At 36.9% G+C, this 20,767-nt stretch overlaps 1 protein-coding gene across 2 annotated transcripts in view; it reads left to right on the top strand.

The window, feature by feature from the left end:
• The window catches only part of pcdh7a (protocadherin 7a), a 41,930-nt gene extending 21,437 nt beyond the window's left edge, over nt 1-20,493 (top strand). For both annotated transcript variants that reach the window (XM_051114029.1, XM_051114022.1), the window contains 2 exons: nt 14,569-14,767; nt 17,546-20,493. In XM_051114029.1, the coding sequence (XP_050969986.1) occupies nt 14,569-14,767; nt 17,546-18,048 (702 nt within the window). In that variant the 3' untranslated portion in view covers nt 18,049-20,493. The remainder of the gene's footprint in view (nt 1-14,568; nt 14,768-17,545) is intronic.
• Nucleotides 20,494-20,767: the final 274 nt, after the last annotated feature.

Genomic DNA, 20,767 nt, shown 5'->3' with positions numbered 1-20,767 from the left:
TCCTGTTTACTTCGTAAAGCACAATGGAGACTTTTATGTGAAAGTCTGAGAGGATGATGAGGGAAAAGCCATAAATATCACCTCCACATATACAGAGCTTGCTAACATCAGGACACCCTCATTAGGTAAGCATTGTTCTCAGCGAAACGAACCAGGAAGACGTCTGTCAAACATGCACCTAATCATTATCTTTTATTCAGTCAAAGCCCAATCACGTATGGATTAGTTTGCCCTCCACTCAAGAGCTTAATCCGTCCCAAACGCCGTGTGGTTGGTTAAACAGCTTTGCCTCAGAAGATGCACTTTGGTTCCTCTAGGAATTAAGTGCTTATACTTGTTTGACTTTGACTCAGCTGTGGCGCTTTGACTGCAGTCAGATGTCTGGCTTCATTAAACTAATTATATTGGTGTAAAAGGTCGCTGTAAGGTCACGGAATGTGTATAAAAGTCTTAAACAAAAACTAAAATTTAGAATGTTCCAAATTGGTGCAAACTGCTGTCCCACAACCAAAAAAAAAAAAAAAAAACACATTTAAAAAGCATTTAAAAGGGGTCCTATTATGCTTTTTCACTTTTTGAATTTTAGTCAGTGTGTGGTGTGTATGTTTGAGCATAAAAAAAGATCTACACATTTACAAATCTCAAAGTCCTCTCCAAAGTGAGATATTTGGTTTTTAAAAAATCCCTTTTCAAGAACTACAACAAACAGCTCCTTTGGACTACAGCGTTTTCCGGATGTTATGAAGTGACCACATGGCCCATTAGAATATCATTAAAATAAATCCCACCTACGGATATTCAAATGGTTGGGTAGGGACGAGGTGGGGTATTACCCTAACTTTAGCGATGCAGCACAGAGAGCAGCTTCTGAGACGTTTCAACGAGCCACAGTGCGGCGGGTATAAAAACAAGCAATGACTAGAGTGGCCGCGTCAGAGCCACAACGCGCCACAGAGACTTTTTTTTAACATGCATAAACCTGCACTAGACTATTCTTGGTTAATCAATGATAATGTTCTTTAATAATGTTAATGTTAGGCTGCTTTTAGCCTTATGTAGGAGCTGGTTTCAGGCAATGAAACTAAGTATCAGCACGATAATATCATGTATCCGCGATCTCGCAGGCTGACGATAGGACCCAACACTACTGTAGCATATTATGTACTCACCCTCCATGCATCCTAGGTGTATATGACTTCCTTCTTTCAGACAAATGCAATCAGAGTTGTATTATCCTGGCACTCCCAAGCTTTAGAATGGCATAGACGGGTGTTTCTCCTCATCAGTCCAAAACAAGTCCAATAAAGTGCATCCATAATAAAGAGTGCCTTACATGGCTCCAGGGGGTCAATAAAGGCTTCCTGTAGTGAATCGATGCATTTTTGTAAGAAAAATATCCATATTTAAAACAAAGAATCATTTTAATCTAGCTTGCTCTAACAGTTATACACGGCAATTGCTGCTTTGACAAGGGGCGTTGCAGTACTGAAACACTGTCTAAAAGCTACCAGGCTGGGAGAAAGGTATTGTAATAATGTAAATTATGTGAAAAATAATGCGTTTTTTTGAATCACCAAGCATAAAAGCATGTTCTAGTATATCCCCAAAACAAAATCAATACTTCGTAAAAGAGCATTATAGGACCCCTTTAAGAATTCAAATCTTAGATGTTGACTATGATCCTTCTATTATCTATTGAAACCCACAACAATGTTTAAAATATCAGTAAGCTTAATATATATAAAATCAGCATTTATTGGGTACTTTCAGTTGGGAGGTGGCTGTCCTGAACCCTACCTTCTACATTTCAACTTAAGAAAACAATATTAAAAAAAAAAAAAAGTATTTTATTTCATTGTTGTTTTTAAAAATTTGAATTGAAATGAATATATTTACTTTACTTTATATTTTCTTTGTAAATCATGAACCTTAACGTAAAATAAGTGTCACACATTTTTATGTCACTACCGAAACAGTGTATGTTTTAGTCCATTGGCTTTAGATTTTAACTACACCCCTACATTTATGATCAGGAAATATTTATGTGTCCCTCTCTCCCATAGCTATAAGGTGTGAGGTCCCATAATTTTGAGGTAAATGTGTTCAGAAGTCTGAAAATCTGTGTGTAACTTTAGAGAACGTCACTACCAAACACTTTTTTCTGCAATTAAGCACACTTTTTTTTAAGAGTTATTCCATTACATTTAGTTTTTATATGTGTACAATGGTTCAAAACTGTGCTAGCTAATCATGCGCTGATTAGCATCTATAAGTTAGGCTCAAAAGAATCAAAATTCGTCATTACCGAAACAGTCACAACAGAAACAGTCACAACAGAAACATTAGATGAAGTTTCAGCAATGAGATCATTGTTTTTTGGGGTGTTATTCCTTAAAATTGTCACTACCATAATAGTCACAACCAAAACATGTCATCATTGTTTCAGTAGTGACAAAAAGGAAAAACATAATCCTTTATTTGGGATAAACAAACAAAATTTGAATACATTTCTGCATTTTTTGTTTTTATTAGTATTTTAGTATGTTTTAGTAGTGTTTTAGTATGTGAGTTAAAATTCTGTAAAGCGATGTGCTACCAAAACCGAAAATGTGCAGTCATGACCGTAACATGGGATGTTTTGTCAAAAATGAACTATATTGAATTATCAGCTGTTATGATGTTATGATAGTGTTTGGTTCAGTGCATTTTCAAACTAATGAATCCTCAACTTTGAAATCACCATAGTGGAAAATAAATGTACTAAAATGTGTTTACATTTGTTTCATTCTAAGTATACTACAAATACATTTACATATCATGCACTTAATAAAAATACACTGCAGTTATACTTTAAGTATACTAAACTAGTATACTTAAAGTTTGCTAAATTGGAACAACTAATTTTGTACTTAAGAAGTAGTGCTGAAGTCCAACTAAAAATATATACTTAAGCATATTCGATTGTGCTAAAGTGGAACAGTATTATCAACTTTATGCATTTTATAAAAAAGGTTGGATTCAAAATAGAACAAATCTCATAAATCAGTCAAATTTGGGGAGAGGAAAACATTTCCAAAACTTTATGAAAATAAATATGATAATGAACTGCACAATTACTAGAAATATGTACCTTGGATGTTATAAAATTTGCATAAATACAAAACTTGTGGAAAAATACACACACACACACACACACACACACACACACACACACACACAGGGACTTTCCATAGACTTCTATAGTTTTTATACTGACCAAACTATATTTTCTATCCCCTAACCCAACCCTAACCCTAAACCTACCCCTTACAGAAAACATGTTTGCATTGTTACATTTTCAGATGAATATCATTTACTATTTTTAATCATTTTTTTTTTTACATTTCAGGCTTTACTGTCCTTGTGAGGACATTTGGTCCCCACAATGTAGCAAAAACAAGTACACATGCACACACACACACACACATTATATATATATATATATATATATATATATATATTTCCCTCTAATGTCAAAGTTGAATATTCAGCATTACTCCATTACTCCAGTCTTTAGTGTCACATAATTTAAATCAATAGTGTTAGACAGAACAGACTAAAAAGCAAGTCAGTATGCAAATATTATGCTGACATCATGGCAAATTTTGAATCTTAAAAACTCTTTTATTTTAAATTTCTTAAGAATATAATATTCATAGTCGGATCCTAGAGTGCACATGATCCAATATTTCAAATTCTGCTCATGTAATTTCTCAATCCCTCAATCCCTCAATCCCTATCCCGTTTCCGCTCCTTATCATATCACGTCCCCTCTAGACTGTCAATAAAAATGTCAAAAATACGTTTTTAAAAATGATAAATCTCACAAAAATTAAAATATACTGCAGACCCGAGGCACAATATCATTGCTAAAGAATGTGTAGGAAGGCACTGATGTCATTCCATTCACAGCATGTTTGAGAAATTGACAGTGCTTGATTTCGTCCACTGAGGGGCACTGGTGCTCGTCTTCCTCCGTGACTTTGTGTTGCAGTCAGTCGATGACCCCACTGCAACAGTTAATGTGCGCTAATCCACGCTTGTATGTCTGTGTGTGTTTGTGTGTGTGTGTGTGTTCTAGCGCAACCACTTCTTACCTCTGTTTGCTCTCTGCTCTTCTCACGACACACTCTCCACCTCTCTCTTTCTCACTCTCCCTCCGTGTCTCTCTCTCTCTCTCTGCAGTGCCTCTTTCACTGCATGGTGATTATTATTCCTCACACAGACTCAGTGCTGATACTCAGATACTGCTGAGCAGCCCTGTAAATCACCTGGAGCTGAGAGAGGGGAAGAAAGAGAAAGAGAGAGAGGATGAGAGATATACAGAGAAAGATGAGAGAATTTGAGGTGGGCTGAATGAACGAACGGGGTTGAAAAAGCAAGGGAAGGAAAAGAGACGAGAGTTACGGATAAAGAGGAGAAACAAGGGAGAAGGAAGAGAGCCGACAGAAAGAGTGAGAGGGGGAGCGTTAGTGTAAAATGCTGCAGTCAGAGCGAGCCGTGGTGCAGGATGATCATCGCGAGTATCTGTCACGCTATTGCAGAACACATACGCATCTCTGTGACCTTTATCCCGTCGCAGAAACGCCAGTCCGGCACACACGTTCACTTATCCTTCTCATGTCATTGAGCAGGAGACGTACAGGAAATTGTAAATGATGTGTGTATCTGTCCGTCTATCTCCATCCTACACAAACTTACGCTTGTCAGTTTGCCACCTGCTTGTATTAATAACTGTCAGTGTTTGCTGTGCTTACACACAGGCGAGTGAAATTGTTTTCCGCAGGACAGGCATATGAGTGAATACTAAACTAAGGTAAACCAGCAATGGCAAATTGTCTCTCTGTGTGTGCACAATTTTACATCCTCCTTTAATGCCTTTAAGCCCCACATTTGTAAACACTTGTGTAGAGTATTGCTGCCTTTTGGGCAAGCGCTGCTATTCCAGAAGGAAACTTTATTGCTTAAAGGGGGCTCTTTCATAGCTCGGGACAAAAGGAAGTTCTGTTAAAAAAATCCTTTTTTCACACTTATGTTGTTCTGAACCCCTATGACTTTTTTTCTTCCACTGAACAGAAAGAGAGTTGTTATAAGGAATTTTCAAAAGATTCATTCAGATTTCTTTATTGATTTGTTTTGTTGTCCTTCCAGCATGATACGTTATTACAGGTAAATACCATAGGTGCAAAACATCAGCAATAGGTGGCGACAAGTGTATGTATTTTTGTGTGTTATGAGTGAGTGAGTCATTGAATCCTGGTTTTGTTAAAAGCTTTGGGACACATAAAACACATAGCTTGTAAACTAATTGCATCACATAACCAGCTCCATATATATGGCTCATCTAACATAGTAAACTTGCTTGGTAGCTCACCTGGTACAGCATTGCACTTGCTTGAGTCACAATAAACAAGTTCAAAGACTTGTAGAAGCAAGTTAAAATAGCATTGGCATCGGTGAATCATTGCTTTTGTTAATGCTGTCAGAGATTAGTGTAGGTGTTCTGTAGATTAGTATTAGTGTTCCTTTCTTTTTTCTTTCCTTTTTTTAACACCCACAGGACATTTCGGTTTTAAAGTGCCACGAAGCATACAAAAGTGCAATGTGATATAATTTTGCAGAAAAAATTTTTCCCACGGGCCCATTTTTTAAGACACTGGATTGTACAGTTAGTACTGCTTTGAGCCTTGTTCTTATCCAACCTATGATATTCTCCTTTACAACCCACACTTGTCATTTGCTTATTCAGTAGTCATTATTTGAGGGGAGATAAAGCAGGCATGTGATTCATAAGGGAGAGTCTTCTTTGTACAAAGTGAGTCAGTGCATGAACGAGAATGATTCATTCACTGAAAAAAGTGGTCTCTATCTTGGATGACACATATTTGATGACAAATATTTGAGTTTCCAGTGAAATCTCTGGAGACTATGATCTGGGCAAATATGAGCGCAGTTTGAGATTTTGTTGAGAACTTTTGCTCCCTAGAAAAAAAAGTTAAGTTTGTACCAGGGGACGTCCGATGTTTTATGATTATCGGTATTGGTCTTTTTTTGTGGCCAATTTGCAGATAAAATAATTTAAAATAAATTAAAGAAAGGTTTTGTCAGAGCCATTGTTATTCTTAATTTTGACATTAATTTTCATTTTACACCAGACAAATTAAAAAAAAAAAAAAGGTCTCAGTCTGGAAGAATTTGATGAGTAATGTTTGAGTTTGCTTTAAATGATACTATGATCTGGGCAAATCTGAGTTTATTTTGTTGAGAAATTTTGCTCCCTAAAACGTTAGGTTTGTACTAGGGGTTGACCGATTATCGGTGCCGATATTAAGCATTTTTATGGTTATCGGTATCAGTCATTTTCAAAACTGATTTGCCGATAAAATTATTAAAAGCATTTAAAGAGGTTTTGTCTGAGCCGTTTTTATTCTTAATTTTGACATTCAATTTAATTTTTACACCAAACAAAATAAAAAAAAAAAGGTGTCAATCTGGAAAAATTTGATGAGATCTTTGAGCTTGCATTGAAGTCTCTAGAGACTATGATCTGGGCAAATCTGAGCACAGTCTAAAATTTAGTTGAGAACTTTTGCTCCCTATGAAAAAAGTTAACTTTGTACTAGGGGTCGACCGATTATCGGCGCCAATATTAAGCATTTTTATGGTTATCGGTATCAGTCAATTTCAAACGGATTTGCCAATAAAATAATTTAAAAGCATTTAAAGAAAGTTTTTGTTAGAGCCCTTTTTATTCTTAATTTTTTACAACAGACAAATGAAAAAAAAGTTTACTTAAACTTAAAAAGTTAAATTTGTACTAGGAGTGGACCGATTATCGGCACCAATATTAAGCATTTTTATAATTATCGGTATCAGTCATTTTCAAAACCGTTTTCATCAGAGCGCTTGGTATTCTTAATTTTGAAATTCATTTTCATTTTTACACCAGACAAATGAAAAACAAAAAGGTCTCAATCTGGAAGAATTTGATGAAAAATGTTTGAGCTTGCATTGAAATCTCTAGAGACTATGATCTGGACAAATATGAGCACAGTTTGAGATTTTGTTGAGAACTTTTGCTCCATAGGAATTAAAGAAAAGTTGAGTTTGTACTATGGTCTACCGTTGTACTATTATCAGACCCCTTGCTATTCCTAATTTTGACATTATTTTTCAGTTCTACACCAGACATATATATCGGTTCAAAATATCGGTTATCGGTCTACTTGATCTGTAATAATTGGTATCGGAATCTGCCCTGAAAAACACATATCGGTCAACCCCTAGTTTGTACAGAGATTCTTCTATAAAATGAGAACAGAATAGACTAGAGTAGAATATTAATAGAAGAGAACAAATTATAATTCTGTCAAAAATGCAGCATATCCTTCTAGATAATTTTATGGAACAAGCGGGAGAGTTAACAGGACAGTTTGTGCACACTAATCGTGTATAAAACTGATTCTACAGTTAATGGCAGAGGCCTGAGGGTCTCTTCTGTGCTGTTTGAGTGATGTCACTAATTGAATGTACTTAGTTGGAACACAGTATAGATCCATATCCAAATCAGCTCGCTTGAATTATTCATTGTATGCGGCATGCCCTTTCAATATGCAGAGTCATGGAACGCAGAGGAGAGGCTAAGCACTAATTAATCAGGCCTCGTTAATTTCCTTTGAGCCGTCAGGTAAGAGTGTTTCTCTCTAATTATGTTGATGACTGCGGAAAGCAGACACACACATACACACTCGGGCCTGAAACCTCACAAACAAGATTGTTAGATGTGCCTGCACACCGCTGTAGATGTGGACACACATACACAAAGGCAGGCAGGCGGTGATGCACACCTGGTTTAACAGACAGTCACATCAGTAAACATACACAGACACAGTTGGATGTCATGCTGGAAAGGGAAAGGAAATGGCCTGTGTCAGATTAAAGGGTTGGTTTTTAATGTTTGCCGTCAAAGTCCATTAATATTCTATCAGCTCTGTTTCTGCTGCTGGTGCACTGACTGGACCCCAGCCAAGACCCAAGAACACACACACACAAACATCCAAAAGCCCAACCTTTGTGACTTTAGTCAGAGTCTGCTTTTCACACACATTCACACAGCCAAACCTCTGTGTCTTTAGCCAAACTCTTCTCTCACAAACACAAACAACCACAAAGCCAAAAGCTTAACCTCCGTGACTGACGCGCTCGCGCTTTCTGTCTCCCACACAAACATTATGCTGCGACAATATGCAATAGCTTGTGTGCTACAAATGTTGAAACTCAAATTAGTATACTGTAGAACATCCTATTTTTCATTGATAGCAGTCTGACAGGTGCAGCTTCCAAATATGCATTATATATGCATATTAAAGAGCCCAGAGGAACATTTTGTTTCTCAGATGTTTCATTTATGGCACAGAAGAGAGTGGAGTTCCACATTCTTCCTCACTGGAGTCTGGAAGATTTGTTTCAGATTTACACTAACATTCCAAGATTTGGCGTTGGAATGATTTTTTTAAACGTTGAAATATTACAATTTCAGATATTTTCTATTTAAATATATTTTAAAATGTAACGGCAAAAGCAGAATTTTCAGCATTACTTTAGTCTTTATTGTCACAGGATTCTTCAGAAATCATTCTAACATGCTGATTTAATGCTCAAAAACATTTCTAATTATTTATACATTATTGTTTTTTATTTATTTATTTATTTATTTTTTGTTTAAACAGAAATTTCAGAAGAATATCATTCATGTGAAATAGAAATCTTTTGTGATCTTATTGGTGTCGCTTTTGAACAACATGATGTATCCTTGCTAAATAATAGTATTTATTTATTCTTTTAAAACTTCAATTTTCATTTGTACTCATGAAGAGATAAAATTAGACACAATTGTTGACATACACTGACATGCAATAGCACTTACTTGGCCTTGAAAGAATTTAGTAAGAACACACTTGAGATTACAGTGGCCTTTTTTCTCAAAAAAAAAAATCAGAGAAGCAAGAGACTTAAGTAACAGCTCCATTTATTCACCATTTAAACTCACTTAAGAGAAGCAAAGATATTACAGAGATCTAATTTGTGTTTTTTTTTTTTTTTCTTTCCTATAAGAGACCTTCACCCATAGGTTAGCAAGGCTTTAATTGAAAGCGTTTCTCAATAGATAATACACAATGACAGTGAGAATCACTCTTAACGATAACTACTTAGAACAATGGCTCGCTGTTTGTCTGGGAAACTGCTACAAACCTTGAGACAAACCTTTAGTTGCTTCTCAGCCACAGAAGCTAAATATTGAACTAAAATTTATTTCATGCAGCTTCTTTGGAACAACCTATTGTATAGCTACATTACTCATAAAACCTCAAATATGAGTAGGTGAAACTTTATTCACTGGGTAATTTGTAGAAACCCTTCTGACGGTTGTGTGGATAAAATGATGCTCTACAATGTTCTGAAACTTTCTTCATGAGCTATGTTTTTTAGCGACTGATTTAAATGCTGATGTCATTATTAAATATGAAGTTAATTAATGTTCATCAAACAAATCAAATGAAGCCGTTAGTGTAAATGCGGGCTTGGGTAATCGGTATACAGTGGCAAACATAAGCCAGCAGTGCTTGGCAATTCAATATGAAATCCGCCGTAATCTGATTGGTTCCACTGTGTCGATAAGACAATGCAGCAAACAGGCTTATATTCCCACCCATGTTATTGAGCCTCTAGTCCCACCCTCATACAGTCAAATGAGTCAACTGTGTACAGTTCTCATTGAAAGCAATGCGTTTCAATGAATTACTATGACTTTGGGCCAAAATACTGTATTTTAGTAGTAGAGTGTGATTGGTTGTACAGATTTTTGAATATATGAACCTGGACCACAAAACCAGTCATAAAGGTCAATTTTTTAAATTGAAATTTATACATAATCTGAAAAGAAAGAAAGAAATAAGCTTTCAAGTAGTGTATGGTTTGTTAGGATAGAACAATATTTGGCCGAGATACTTCAACCTTTTGAAAATCTGGAATCTGAGGGTGCAAAAAAATCAAAACGTTGAGAAAATCACCTTTAAAGTTGTTCAAATGAAGTTCTTAGCAATGCATATTACTAATCAAAAATTAAGTTTTGATACATTTACGGTAGAAAATTTGCAAAATATCTTCATGGAGCATGATCTTTATTTAATATCCTAATGATTTTTTAAAAGAAAAAATCAATAATTTTGACTCATACAATGTATTGTTGCCTATTGCTACAAATATACCTGTGCTACTTATGGACTGGTTTTGTGGTCCAGGGTCACATATGATTAAACAGTTAGTTGCATTTTATAATTTCCATTCAGCATTGTTTCCCCCTGCTGTTAATATAATCAGAACAGACCTGCAACCCATTTCTGGGTCTCTACGCACCAGTTGAGAAACCACTTATATAATGCATCTGTAGCTGCACGATGTTTGTCTCTCTAGCGTCCAGGAAAGCCGGGCTCAGTGTATGAGTTAGACCCGAGGAGATCCCCAGTCTTAATTGAAAGGCAGAAATTCCGAGAAAAGTGAGGAGTGGAGTTAGTAAACGATGGTGGGGAATTATGGGTCAATAAAACAGCGCTCTTCTGAGACTTCCAGCAAGGGTCAAGGGCACTGCATTGATTGGCTCAACATAAAGCTGAGCAGTGTGTGTGCGTCTCTTTAGGTGCCTCCAGAGATACACACAGAGAAAATTGTGCAACGGTGGAAGGCACAAAGACAATATTAAAGATTTAAGGATCTTCTAGGAATGACTGTAAGCATTAGCATCAAATTATCACGGATTATTCTCCAGATGAAACATAGAATCATTTGAAAATGATACTATATACAGAATAATTAAGGAGTAAAAAGCAGACTGTATGTACAGTATATGGGGCCTTTTTAAGAGGTTGTGAAATGCAGCTTCATATTTATAGTATGTTTCTCAAGGTTAATCACAAGGTTACATTTGCTGCACCAAAGAAGGTCCAAAATTGTAAAAATTATTTTTCCTCCTTATTTTCACTCTGTGAAACACACACAATTTTAGGGGGCATTAAATCTTGCAGAAATAGAAGTAAATGGCCATTGCTGTGATTGGCTAACTTCATCACACCATATCTACAATTGAAGTCAAATGTTTACATACACCTTGCAGAATCTGCAAGATGGGAATTATTTTACCAAAATAAGAGGGATCATACAAAATGCATGATATTTTTAATTTAGTATTAACCTGATAAGATACTTAACATAAAATACATTTACATATAGTCCACAAGAGAAAATAATAGTTGAAAATGACCCTGTTCACAGTTTACATACACTTGATTCTTAATACTGTGTTGTTACCTGAATGATCCACAGCTGTTTTTTTGTTTGTTTGTTTAGTTGTTCATGAGTCCCTTGTTTGTCCTGAACAGTTTAACTTTCTGCAGTTCTTCATACAAATCCTTCAGGTCCCACAGATTCTTTGGTTTTTCAGCGTTTTTGTGTAATTGAACCCTTTTCAACAATGACTGTAAGATCTTGAGATCCATCTTTTCACACTGAGGACAACTGAGGGACTCATATGAAACTATTACAGAAGGTTCAAATGCTCACTGATGCTCTGAAAGGAAACACGATGGATTAAGAGCCAAGGGTGTAAACTTTTGAACCGAATGAAGATGTGTATATTTTTCTGATTTTGCCTAAATATTATATATATATATATATATATATATATATATATATATAGTACTGCCGTTCAGAATCTACAAAAGATACTTGCATGTTTCCCAGAAGACAAAATAAGTTAAATCCACCTTGATCTTCAAATTCAAAAAGTTTTCACTCCCCGGCTCTTAATGCATCATGTTTTCTTCTGAAGCATCAGTGAGCATTTGAACCTTATGTAATAGTTGCATATGAGTCCCTCAGTTGTCCTCAGTGTGAAAAGATGGATCTCAAAATCATACAGTCATTGTTGGAAAAAGTTCCAATACACAAAAAAGCTGAAAAGCCAAAGAATTTGTAGGACCTTGAAGGATATTTCTGAAGAAGGGTGGGCAGTTTAACTGTTCAGGACAAACAAGGGACTTTAAAAGGGTAGAACTTTTGTAAAAAATTTTAAAAATTCAACTATTATTTTCTCTCGTGGACCATGTGTAAACATCTTTTATGTGAAATATCTTATTCAGGGCAGTACTAAATAAAAACTAACATGCATTTTGTATGATCCTTATTTTGGTAAAATATTTAACATTTTGCAGATTATGCAAGGCGTATGTAAACTTTTGACTTTAACTGTATGCCCTTCTTTACAGTATGAATTGTGTTTTGATTCTTGAGATGGAAGGTGCTGTGATAGAGCTGTATGTCTGAACTCGAGGCAGAAGAAATTGAAACAACATAACCATTCGCAACACAAAAAGGCATAAATGAAACCAAATACGTATATACAGATTACTGTTAACAATTTTCTTAAAAGAAGGCAGCAGTAAAACACTAACTACACACTGTGGAAAAAAAAAAAAACAAACTTAAAATAAACTATAAAATATTCAGCTCAAGCAAATATTTCTGGTCCAGGTATGTACTGGTATTATTAGCAACACTCAAACAATGATGTGCTTGGTGTCTTAAACACTGACGTTTATTACAAACACAATGTAAGATTAAAAATAAATGTACTTACCTGCATTGCCTTCAAGGACAAAATGCTTGGCACTGCTGTAACTTTCAATAAAAGATATTGTGCAAATCTGGAAGCATGTTTAGAATAATTCACAAAAACAGTCTGTAGTGAATGTGAAGAACAAACAAAAATCTTTCAGTGGCTTAGACACGTCATTAAAAATGCATTAGACATGCATGGCATTTCTATGCCAGAAATGCCATGGATTTCTACTGCTCAGATTTTTTAAACAGTCTAGGCAAAGTTTTTGAAGGTGTGGTTTCTGTACATTCACCGACAGAAGAGTATAAAGGATTAGTACATTTCCAGAATAAAAAATTTCCTGATAGTTTACTCAACCCCATGTCATCTGAAATGTTCATGTCTTTCTTTCTTCAGTCAAAAAGAAAGTTTTTGAGGAAAACATTCCAGGATTTTTCGATATAGTGAACTTCAGTAGCATCCAATGGATTGAAGGTGCGAATTTCAGTTTCAGTGCGACTTCAATAAGGGACTAAGGGAGGAATAAGGGACTTATCTAGCAATTTCAAAATCGTCTGACATCTTTGTTTTACCTTTTTTTTGCAAAGGGCATTTGACTTTCTTTGCATGTTTGCTTTGTAAACACTGGGTTGGTACTTCCACCTACGTCAAGTGTGACCTTTCCAACGTGACTACGTAATGCGAGAGCAAGATGAACATTTGTGGTTAAAAAGTATATAAACTTATATATTTTTTAGAAAAATACCCATCGTTTTGCTGGATAAAAACCCTTATTCCTCAGCTGGGATTATGTAGAACCTTTTGAAGCTGCATTGAAACTCCAATTTGGACCTTCAACCCATTAACCACCCTATTTCAGATCCGGTGTTTCATGAGGGTAGAAAAAAATTATTCATATTTTAAACTGGAAAGTTAGATTTGAGTTGTGTGGAGCAACCTCTTGTGTAAATATCAAGAACATTTTAATTCTCCATTTCATTTATAAAACCATTTATAAAACCAAAACATTTTCCAGATTATGCTTGCTGTCCCACAAAACCTCTCAAATGTCGGAACCATGTCAGACATCGGCTCGCAGACAAAACAGATGATTTGTTCTATTAATGTTCATTTGTCGCTTGCTACATTTGACACCTGACACCCATAAAGTCTGATTCATCACCCTCTCTCCTCTCTGTTACGATTCCACTTCCCCCCAGTGAAAAATGAAACCATCAGTTAATTACTCTGTTCATTTAACGCGCTCTCTCGCTCCCGTTCTCTCTCTGTTCACATTGTCCTGATTAAGGCGGACACCGGAGCATATAAATGTGCTTCTCATAAGGCGGTTTTTATAACAGCTGTCAGTCATTGCTCCAGTAGACACAGAAGAGAGAGTGTGGGACTCGTTTGGGTGGCTAGACTTTCTGTTCAGTTCTACTTTCAGGCAGCCTCATCGGGACTTTATGGTTTTGTTGGAGACTTTGAATGTGCTGATTTGCTAGTGTGAGATTAGGTTGGGGAGATGGAGTCACACCCATAGATGAAGCCATAAAACACATGCCATAAAGTATTCTACAGAGTGTAATAAAAGGTGTTGTTTCTTATTATATTTGTAACTATATTTTTACATGTTCTGAAGAAAATGTGTGGTGCTTTTCAGTGCGAACTTAACGCTATGGTTGCAGGATTAAGCTATCTATCTATCTATCTATCTATCTATCTATCTATCTATCTATCTATCTATCTATCTATCCACAGAGTACCAATGAAAGATCATTGTGAAATCAGATCATTCAAAGGTCATATACGGATAATCTTCACTGATGTAATACCTGCTATCCCCTATCATGTTTTAATCCCATGTCTCTCCGCAGCCCCTCAGAAGAGTGACATTTTCTGTGGTGAGTCAGGCTCCTGATCAAGGTTGCTATGATAGTGGAGTGGAGGACTCTGAGACCCCTAGCAGCAAGAGCTCCTCTGGACCCAGACTGGGATCTTTACCGCTGCCTGAGGATGGATATGAAAGGACGACACCAGAAGGGAGTGTAGGCGAAGAGGAGCATGTGGAAAATGGTAAAAAGCCATCTGTGGGAAAGGTCTGAGACCACTAGTGAAAAATGACGCACATATGTTTTTTTTTTTTTTTTTTTTCTGCTTTCGCTTTAAAGGGATAGCTCACCCAAAAATAAAAATTTTGAAAAATGTTTAACTTCCACTATATGAACAAAACACACAAAGACATTCTAAAAATAGCTTATTTTATGTTCTGCATAACAAAGACATAAAGTCTTAAAGGTTTGGAATATTATGAGGGTGAGAAAATGATGACAACAATTACATTTTTGCCTGAACTATCCCTTTAAAGAAGAATTCACTTCTAGAATATAAAATTCGTGATCATTTACTTACCCCCATGTCATCCAAGTTGTTCATTGGTCTTTCTTTCTTGAGTCGCAAAGAATTTTTTTGAGGAAAATATTTCAGGATTATTCTCCTTATAGTGGACTTTTATGGTGGCCAATGGGTTGAAAATCCAATTTGCAGTTTCAATGCAGTTTTAGCTTCAAATGGCTCTACACGATCCCAGCCAAGGAATAAGGGTCTTATCTAGTGAAACAGGCAGACATTTTCTTTAAAAAAATAAATAAATTAAATAATAATATACTTTTTAACCACAAATGCTCATCTCGCACTAGCTTTGCAATCTGCATGCATGCACACTTTGCAAACACTGGGTCAGTACTTCCGTTTACATCACGTGTGACCTCTTAAACATCATTATGTAATGCTTGAGGTCGGTCTGATGCAAGATGAGCCTTTGTGGTTAAAAAGTAATATTATTATTGTTTTAAGAAAATAACAGATCATTTCGCTAGACAATACCCTTATTCCTTGTCTGGGATTGTGCAGATCCCTTTGAAGCTGCATTTAAACTGCAATATTGACCTTCAAGCCGTTGGCCACCATTGAAGTCCACTATATGGAGAAAAAACCTGGAATGTTTTCTTCAAAAACCTTAATTTCTTTGCAACTGAAGAAAGAAAGACATAAACATCTTGGATGACATGGGTTTGAGTACATATCAGTAAATTTTTATTCTGGAAGTGAATTTCTCCTTTAATGACAGGCAAAACTAGAGTTGCATGAAAATACACAAATACAAAATTCCTAAATTAAAACACTAAACTCATGCAGTAAACATAAATCAAACACCACATAACATAAAACCCAAATGTACAAAATTTGATAACAAAAACTAAAAGGAAACATCGTTTAAATAAAATATAATTAAAGGAGTAGTTCACTTCTAGAACAAAAATTTACAGATAATGTTCTCACCCCCTTCTCAACCGAAATGTTCATGTCTTTCTTTCTTCAGTCATAAAGAAATTTTTTTGAGGAAAACATTTCAGGATTCCTTTCCATATAGTGGACTTATGGTGCCCCTGAGTTTGAACTTCCACAATGCAGTTTGAATGCAGCTTCAAAGGGCTTTAAAGAAACACTCCCCCTTTTTTTTGAAAACAGGCTCATTTTCCAACTCTCCTAGAGTTAAACAGTTGAGTTTTACCATTATCGAATCCATTCAGCTGATCTCAGGGTCTGGCGGTAGCACTTTTAGCAAAGTTTAGCATATATCATTGAATCCGATTAGACCGTTAGCATCTCGCTCAAAAATGACCAATGACCAGAGTTTCTATATTATTCCTTTTTAAAACTGGACTCTTCTGTAGTTATGTCGTGTACGAAGACGGACGAAAAATAAAAAGTTGCGATTTTCTAGGTCGATATGGCTAGGAATACTCTCATTTTGGCGTAATAATCAAGGAACTTTGCTGCCGTACCATGGGTGCAGCAGGCGCAATGATAATACACAGCCATCAACTCTGCCAGCTGGACCTCTGCATCTACACAAACTTAGTGCCAGTCACTTTCAGGCACTGCATAATATCATTGCGCCTGCTGCAATGATGCTGCAATGATGATTTTGAAGTTGAGGGAGAAAATGAGATGGGAGTTTTTCGACATAGCCTAATAACCGATCATTTCACTAGATAAGACCCTTCTTCCTCGGCTGGAATCGTTTAGAGCCCTTTGAAGCTGCATTTAAACTGCATTTTGGAAGTTCAAACTCAGGGGCACCATAGAAGTCCACTATATGGAGAGGAATCCTAAATTGTTAACAACAAAAAACACAATTTCTTTACGACTGAAGAAAGAAAGACATGAACATCTCAGATGACAAGGGGGTGAGTACATTATCTGTACATTTTTGTTCTGGAACTGAACTACTCCTTTAAATGTCTAAGAGAATTGTATTAAATGACTGTTTTTGCTTTTAAGATTTACATTTAACAGTGTTCACTGTTAAATTACTTAAAACATCCTGCTAGATTCTCATGGTACATATTAAGAGAACTTGTAATTAAACAGTTTTTTATTGTAGCATTTTGCAGTATTTTTATAGTGTAGAGTGATGTTCAAAATACCACTAGTGACAACTGTTAGATTTGTTTTCCAATTTTATACCATATTCTTGTCATTACGAATTATATTTCCAGCAATTGAAAGATTAGCATTCTATTTTCGTAGAATTTGGCTTGTTCTCGTTTTGGTTTGTCCTTCTCCTTTGTAGTATATTTTACAGCAGTATTCAAACTGACACGAGCCCACTCCCAGACCTTTGGACGCCACTATAGACAGACAGAGTCATTTATTCTCCAGGGACATCATGAGTGTCTAAAACTTGACAGCTTGAGCAAAAAATGTTGACCTTTGACCTACACATATTTCAGTAAAGACAGATCCCTGTCAGAATATCCTAAAACTGCCTCTTTTTCTGTTCCTCAGATCCCCGGCAGCTCCCTGACGTGGCTCTGACAGGAAAGTGCACGCGAGAGTGTGATGAGTTTGGTCACTCTGACACCTGCTGGATGCCCGTGCAACCATCACCACGCAGACGCATGGAACCACCCCAGCTCTCCACCTTCGCCTCGCCCGGCGACAACAACAACAACACAGAAGACGACAGCGACCGAGATGAAGACGGAGATGGAGGTACGGATAAAAGCAGCGGGGGAAGCGAGGAGGTCAGGGATTCGCTCGCAAACGGAGATCCGCTCGGAACGCTCAGCCGTCGGGACCGGAACAGGAACATGGGCGACCACAACCGCAATCTCCTGAACCGGAAAATGACCTCTGCATCCTACGACACGTTCAGCAGCGCTGGCTTCGGCCGTCGTCCAGACGAAGAAGACTCACACCCCCCAGAGGTCATTCCGCTTACGAGGACGGGGGGCGACTATAAGACCACTTCGTGCCTCACTCTGTCTCGCAGGGAAGTGTACCTGTGAGCTGCAGGCACAGGAAGGCCCGAAAGCGACTTCACTGCATCGAGCAGGAGGATCATTGAGAGACTAGCGCATACCTGTTGCAAACAGGCGTCTTCTCCTTGCCAAAAATTCTTCATCTGTTTATTTCTCTGGATGCAAAATATCAAAGTTGAGGAGAAAAAGTGAATCATCTTTTATTCTTTCATAAACACTTGCATGTTAGGCCTCCCATAGACAGGGGGTGACGTGGGGACTGATGGACAAAATCCAGTCACAGACCACAAAACGGATGCTCACTTCATCCAAGTGTGGCACTTCATAAAAATAAAACCATGTAGCATCAGGAATAATCCGAACCAATCTTAGGGCAAAAGCGACACCTAAATATTTTAATCTAACTAGTTTCCTGTTGCTGAGCCGTTGTGGTTATTTAATTACAATGACATGGTAAACACTAGACATGATGTAAATGCTTTCATCACAGACTTTTAGAAAAAAAAAGGGAAAAAATCCGGTCATCCATTTTTATCATTTGTAAAGCTACTTGTTTTTCTTTTTTTACAATCATGGGAATATACTACAGCTCTCAGTAGTGCTTCAAAACTTTCAGATGGAATTCTTCTATTCTATTTCATCGCTTCTCTAATGGAGCAATTATCACAATGACTGTTAAATTATCATCCCATCAGCCAGAGTTTAAATCAGCCAACTAAATCGTGCAACACATACTCTGTACACAGCACAAACATACATACACACACACTGATACATGTCTATATCCATTTAGTGCAGATGTGTGTGTAAAAGTGTATGTACTGTATAAACAGACATTTTGGCATACCTGAGGCTTTTTTAAGAAACAGTTTTTTGAAAGTAGATGTAGCATTTTTGCCTGCTTGATCTTCAACTAGTATATAAGACACTGAAGTGTATTTGAGTAACTAATCATCTGTGTAAAGTGCATACACAGGGGCATTAAACAATGTTTAGATACATCTATACTATACTATAAACGACAAATATACTGTATCTCATCCCTTTTAAGTAGAGCTCATATTTAAACCAAATTTCTTTAAAGGCAACACTGCATGAGGATAAAGCTAATGCTTATTTTGTTAAATAAGAACCCGATTTTGTTGTTTTTCTGAGGATGTAACCTCTTTAGGAGGGGAGCGTGTGAGTGTGTGAGCGTGTGTGAATGCAAAGCGAGGTCGGTGTGAAAAGGTTGACGGAGGAGAGCTAGATCTTTAATTTAGCCAGAAATGACACACACAGTGTACCTGTATTACAGTTCAAACAAATCAAATCAATTTTAATGAGTCTTTGTTAATCTTACGGCAGCCTCGTCCAGGTCTTGGCATCTCATCAAGCCTCTGGAATTTTCAAATTGAGTTTAGGAATGGCTTTTTTTAGCTCTTGATATGCATTGTAAGTACAATCTGATTGATAAGAACAAACTGACATGTATTTCACCAACTCTCAGGAAACTTGAGATTCAGTGTGTGTCCTCGGCCCATTATCAACGCTGAGCTTTCCGAATTTGTCCTCACAAGGCCATACTGTCGGGGAGCCTGTTTTCTCGCCCTTTCCCTTTTTCAGACTCACCGTACCTGTCGACGGTGTCCGAAGTGTGTGTGCGCGTGTTTCCTGGCTTCCCACGGTGAGAATCGCAGACTCATCCCTTTCACTTCACGGAACAGCCTTGGGTCTGGAGCGGGACTAGTGGACTCCAGTCCATCTATGCCAAAATCTGTCCAGCTTTTCTGGTTTTACTGGAAGCACTGGTGCACAAACTTAGCTGAAAAAGACTAGCCCAGAACCTGCGGTTCAGTGCCTGGATAAGAGGAAATTGCTGAACTGGCCTATACAGGGTTTGTGAAATCGGAGGACTCACAAAGAGGGAATCTGTCTCTAAAGATGGCGTGTTTCCTTTGCCAGGTTTATAGGCTAAATATGCTGTTATACAGCAGTCTGTAAGTAGTGTACAGTACGGGGTGCATAACGGACTACGTATGAGAAACCATGTGTTTTCTTTCTTTCCTTTTTTTTACTGCACGTTTACCTAACAGTTCAACTCACTTACTGCAAACCGGGGAGGGACGGGGAGGGCAAAATAACATTGTGTCTAAAGCGTAACATTCACTTGAACTTTTTTATGAGATAAACACTGAACTCATGTACTCGCCCAACATCCGCCATTTTACTGCTACCCTGTAGAGAAATGACCACTGAACTTTAACCTGAAAGGCATGTTGACGGTCTTTAATCCTGCACCTGTGAGGAAAATGTTTTTTATTTCTCTGTTTTTATGCTATGTGAAAGAGGAGTTTTTGAAGCTCCCTCTCATGGAGTTAATGCGTTCACTGCATTTGTTATGACAAATAACAAATCATAAGGGGTTGAAAATGGTTTGAAAGTTTGGTATGTGACATGTAAAAGTTTGATTTTGACATTAAAACACCTTTAAACCGCGTTCTGCTTCTTTTTCCGCTGTTGCACTTAGTGTTTCATTCATTTTGCGCATGTATTGATTGCCTATTACTGAACATAAAGACATGAGGATGTTTCCTTTGCACTCCTGCACCCTGCTGGTAAGAGAGAAAATTACATTACTAATACTCCACACTTCACATATGCTGAGTGTCCTCTCATATTGTGCAATTGGAAAATCTAATTTTTTACATTTTTTTTTTCTTTTGATTTAACATAATTCATGACACCGGTTTGTAATGAATTCAAT

The sequence above is a fragment of the Labeo rohita genome, chromosome 1, assembly GCF_022985175.1.
Source record: "Labeo rohita strain BAU-BD-2019 chromosome 1, IGBB_LRoh.1.0, whole genome shotgun sequence".
Lineage (NCBI taxonomy): Eukaryota > Metazoa > Chordata > Actinopteri > Cypriniformes > Cyprinidae > Labeo > Labeo rohita.
The sequence above is the reverse complement of the archived record's forward strand: the minus strand, read 5'-3'. Positions and strand labels throughout refer to the sequence as shown.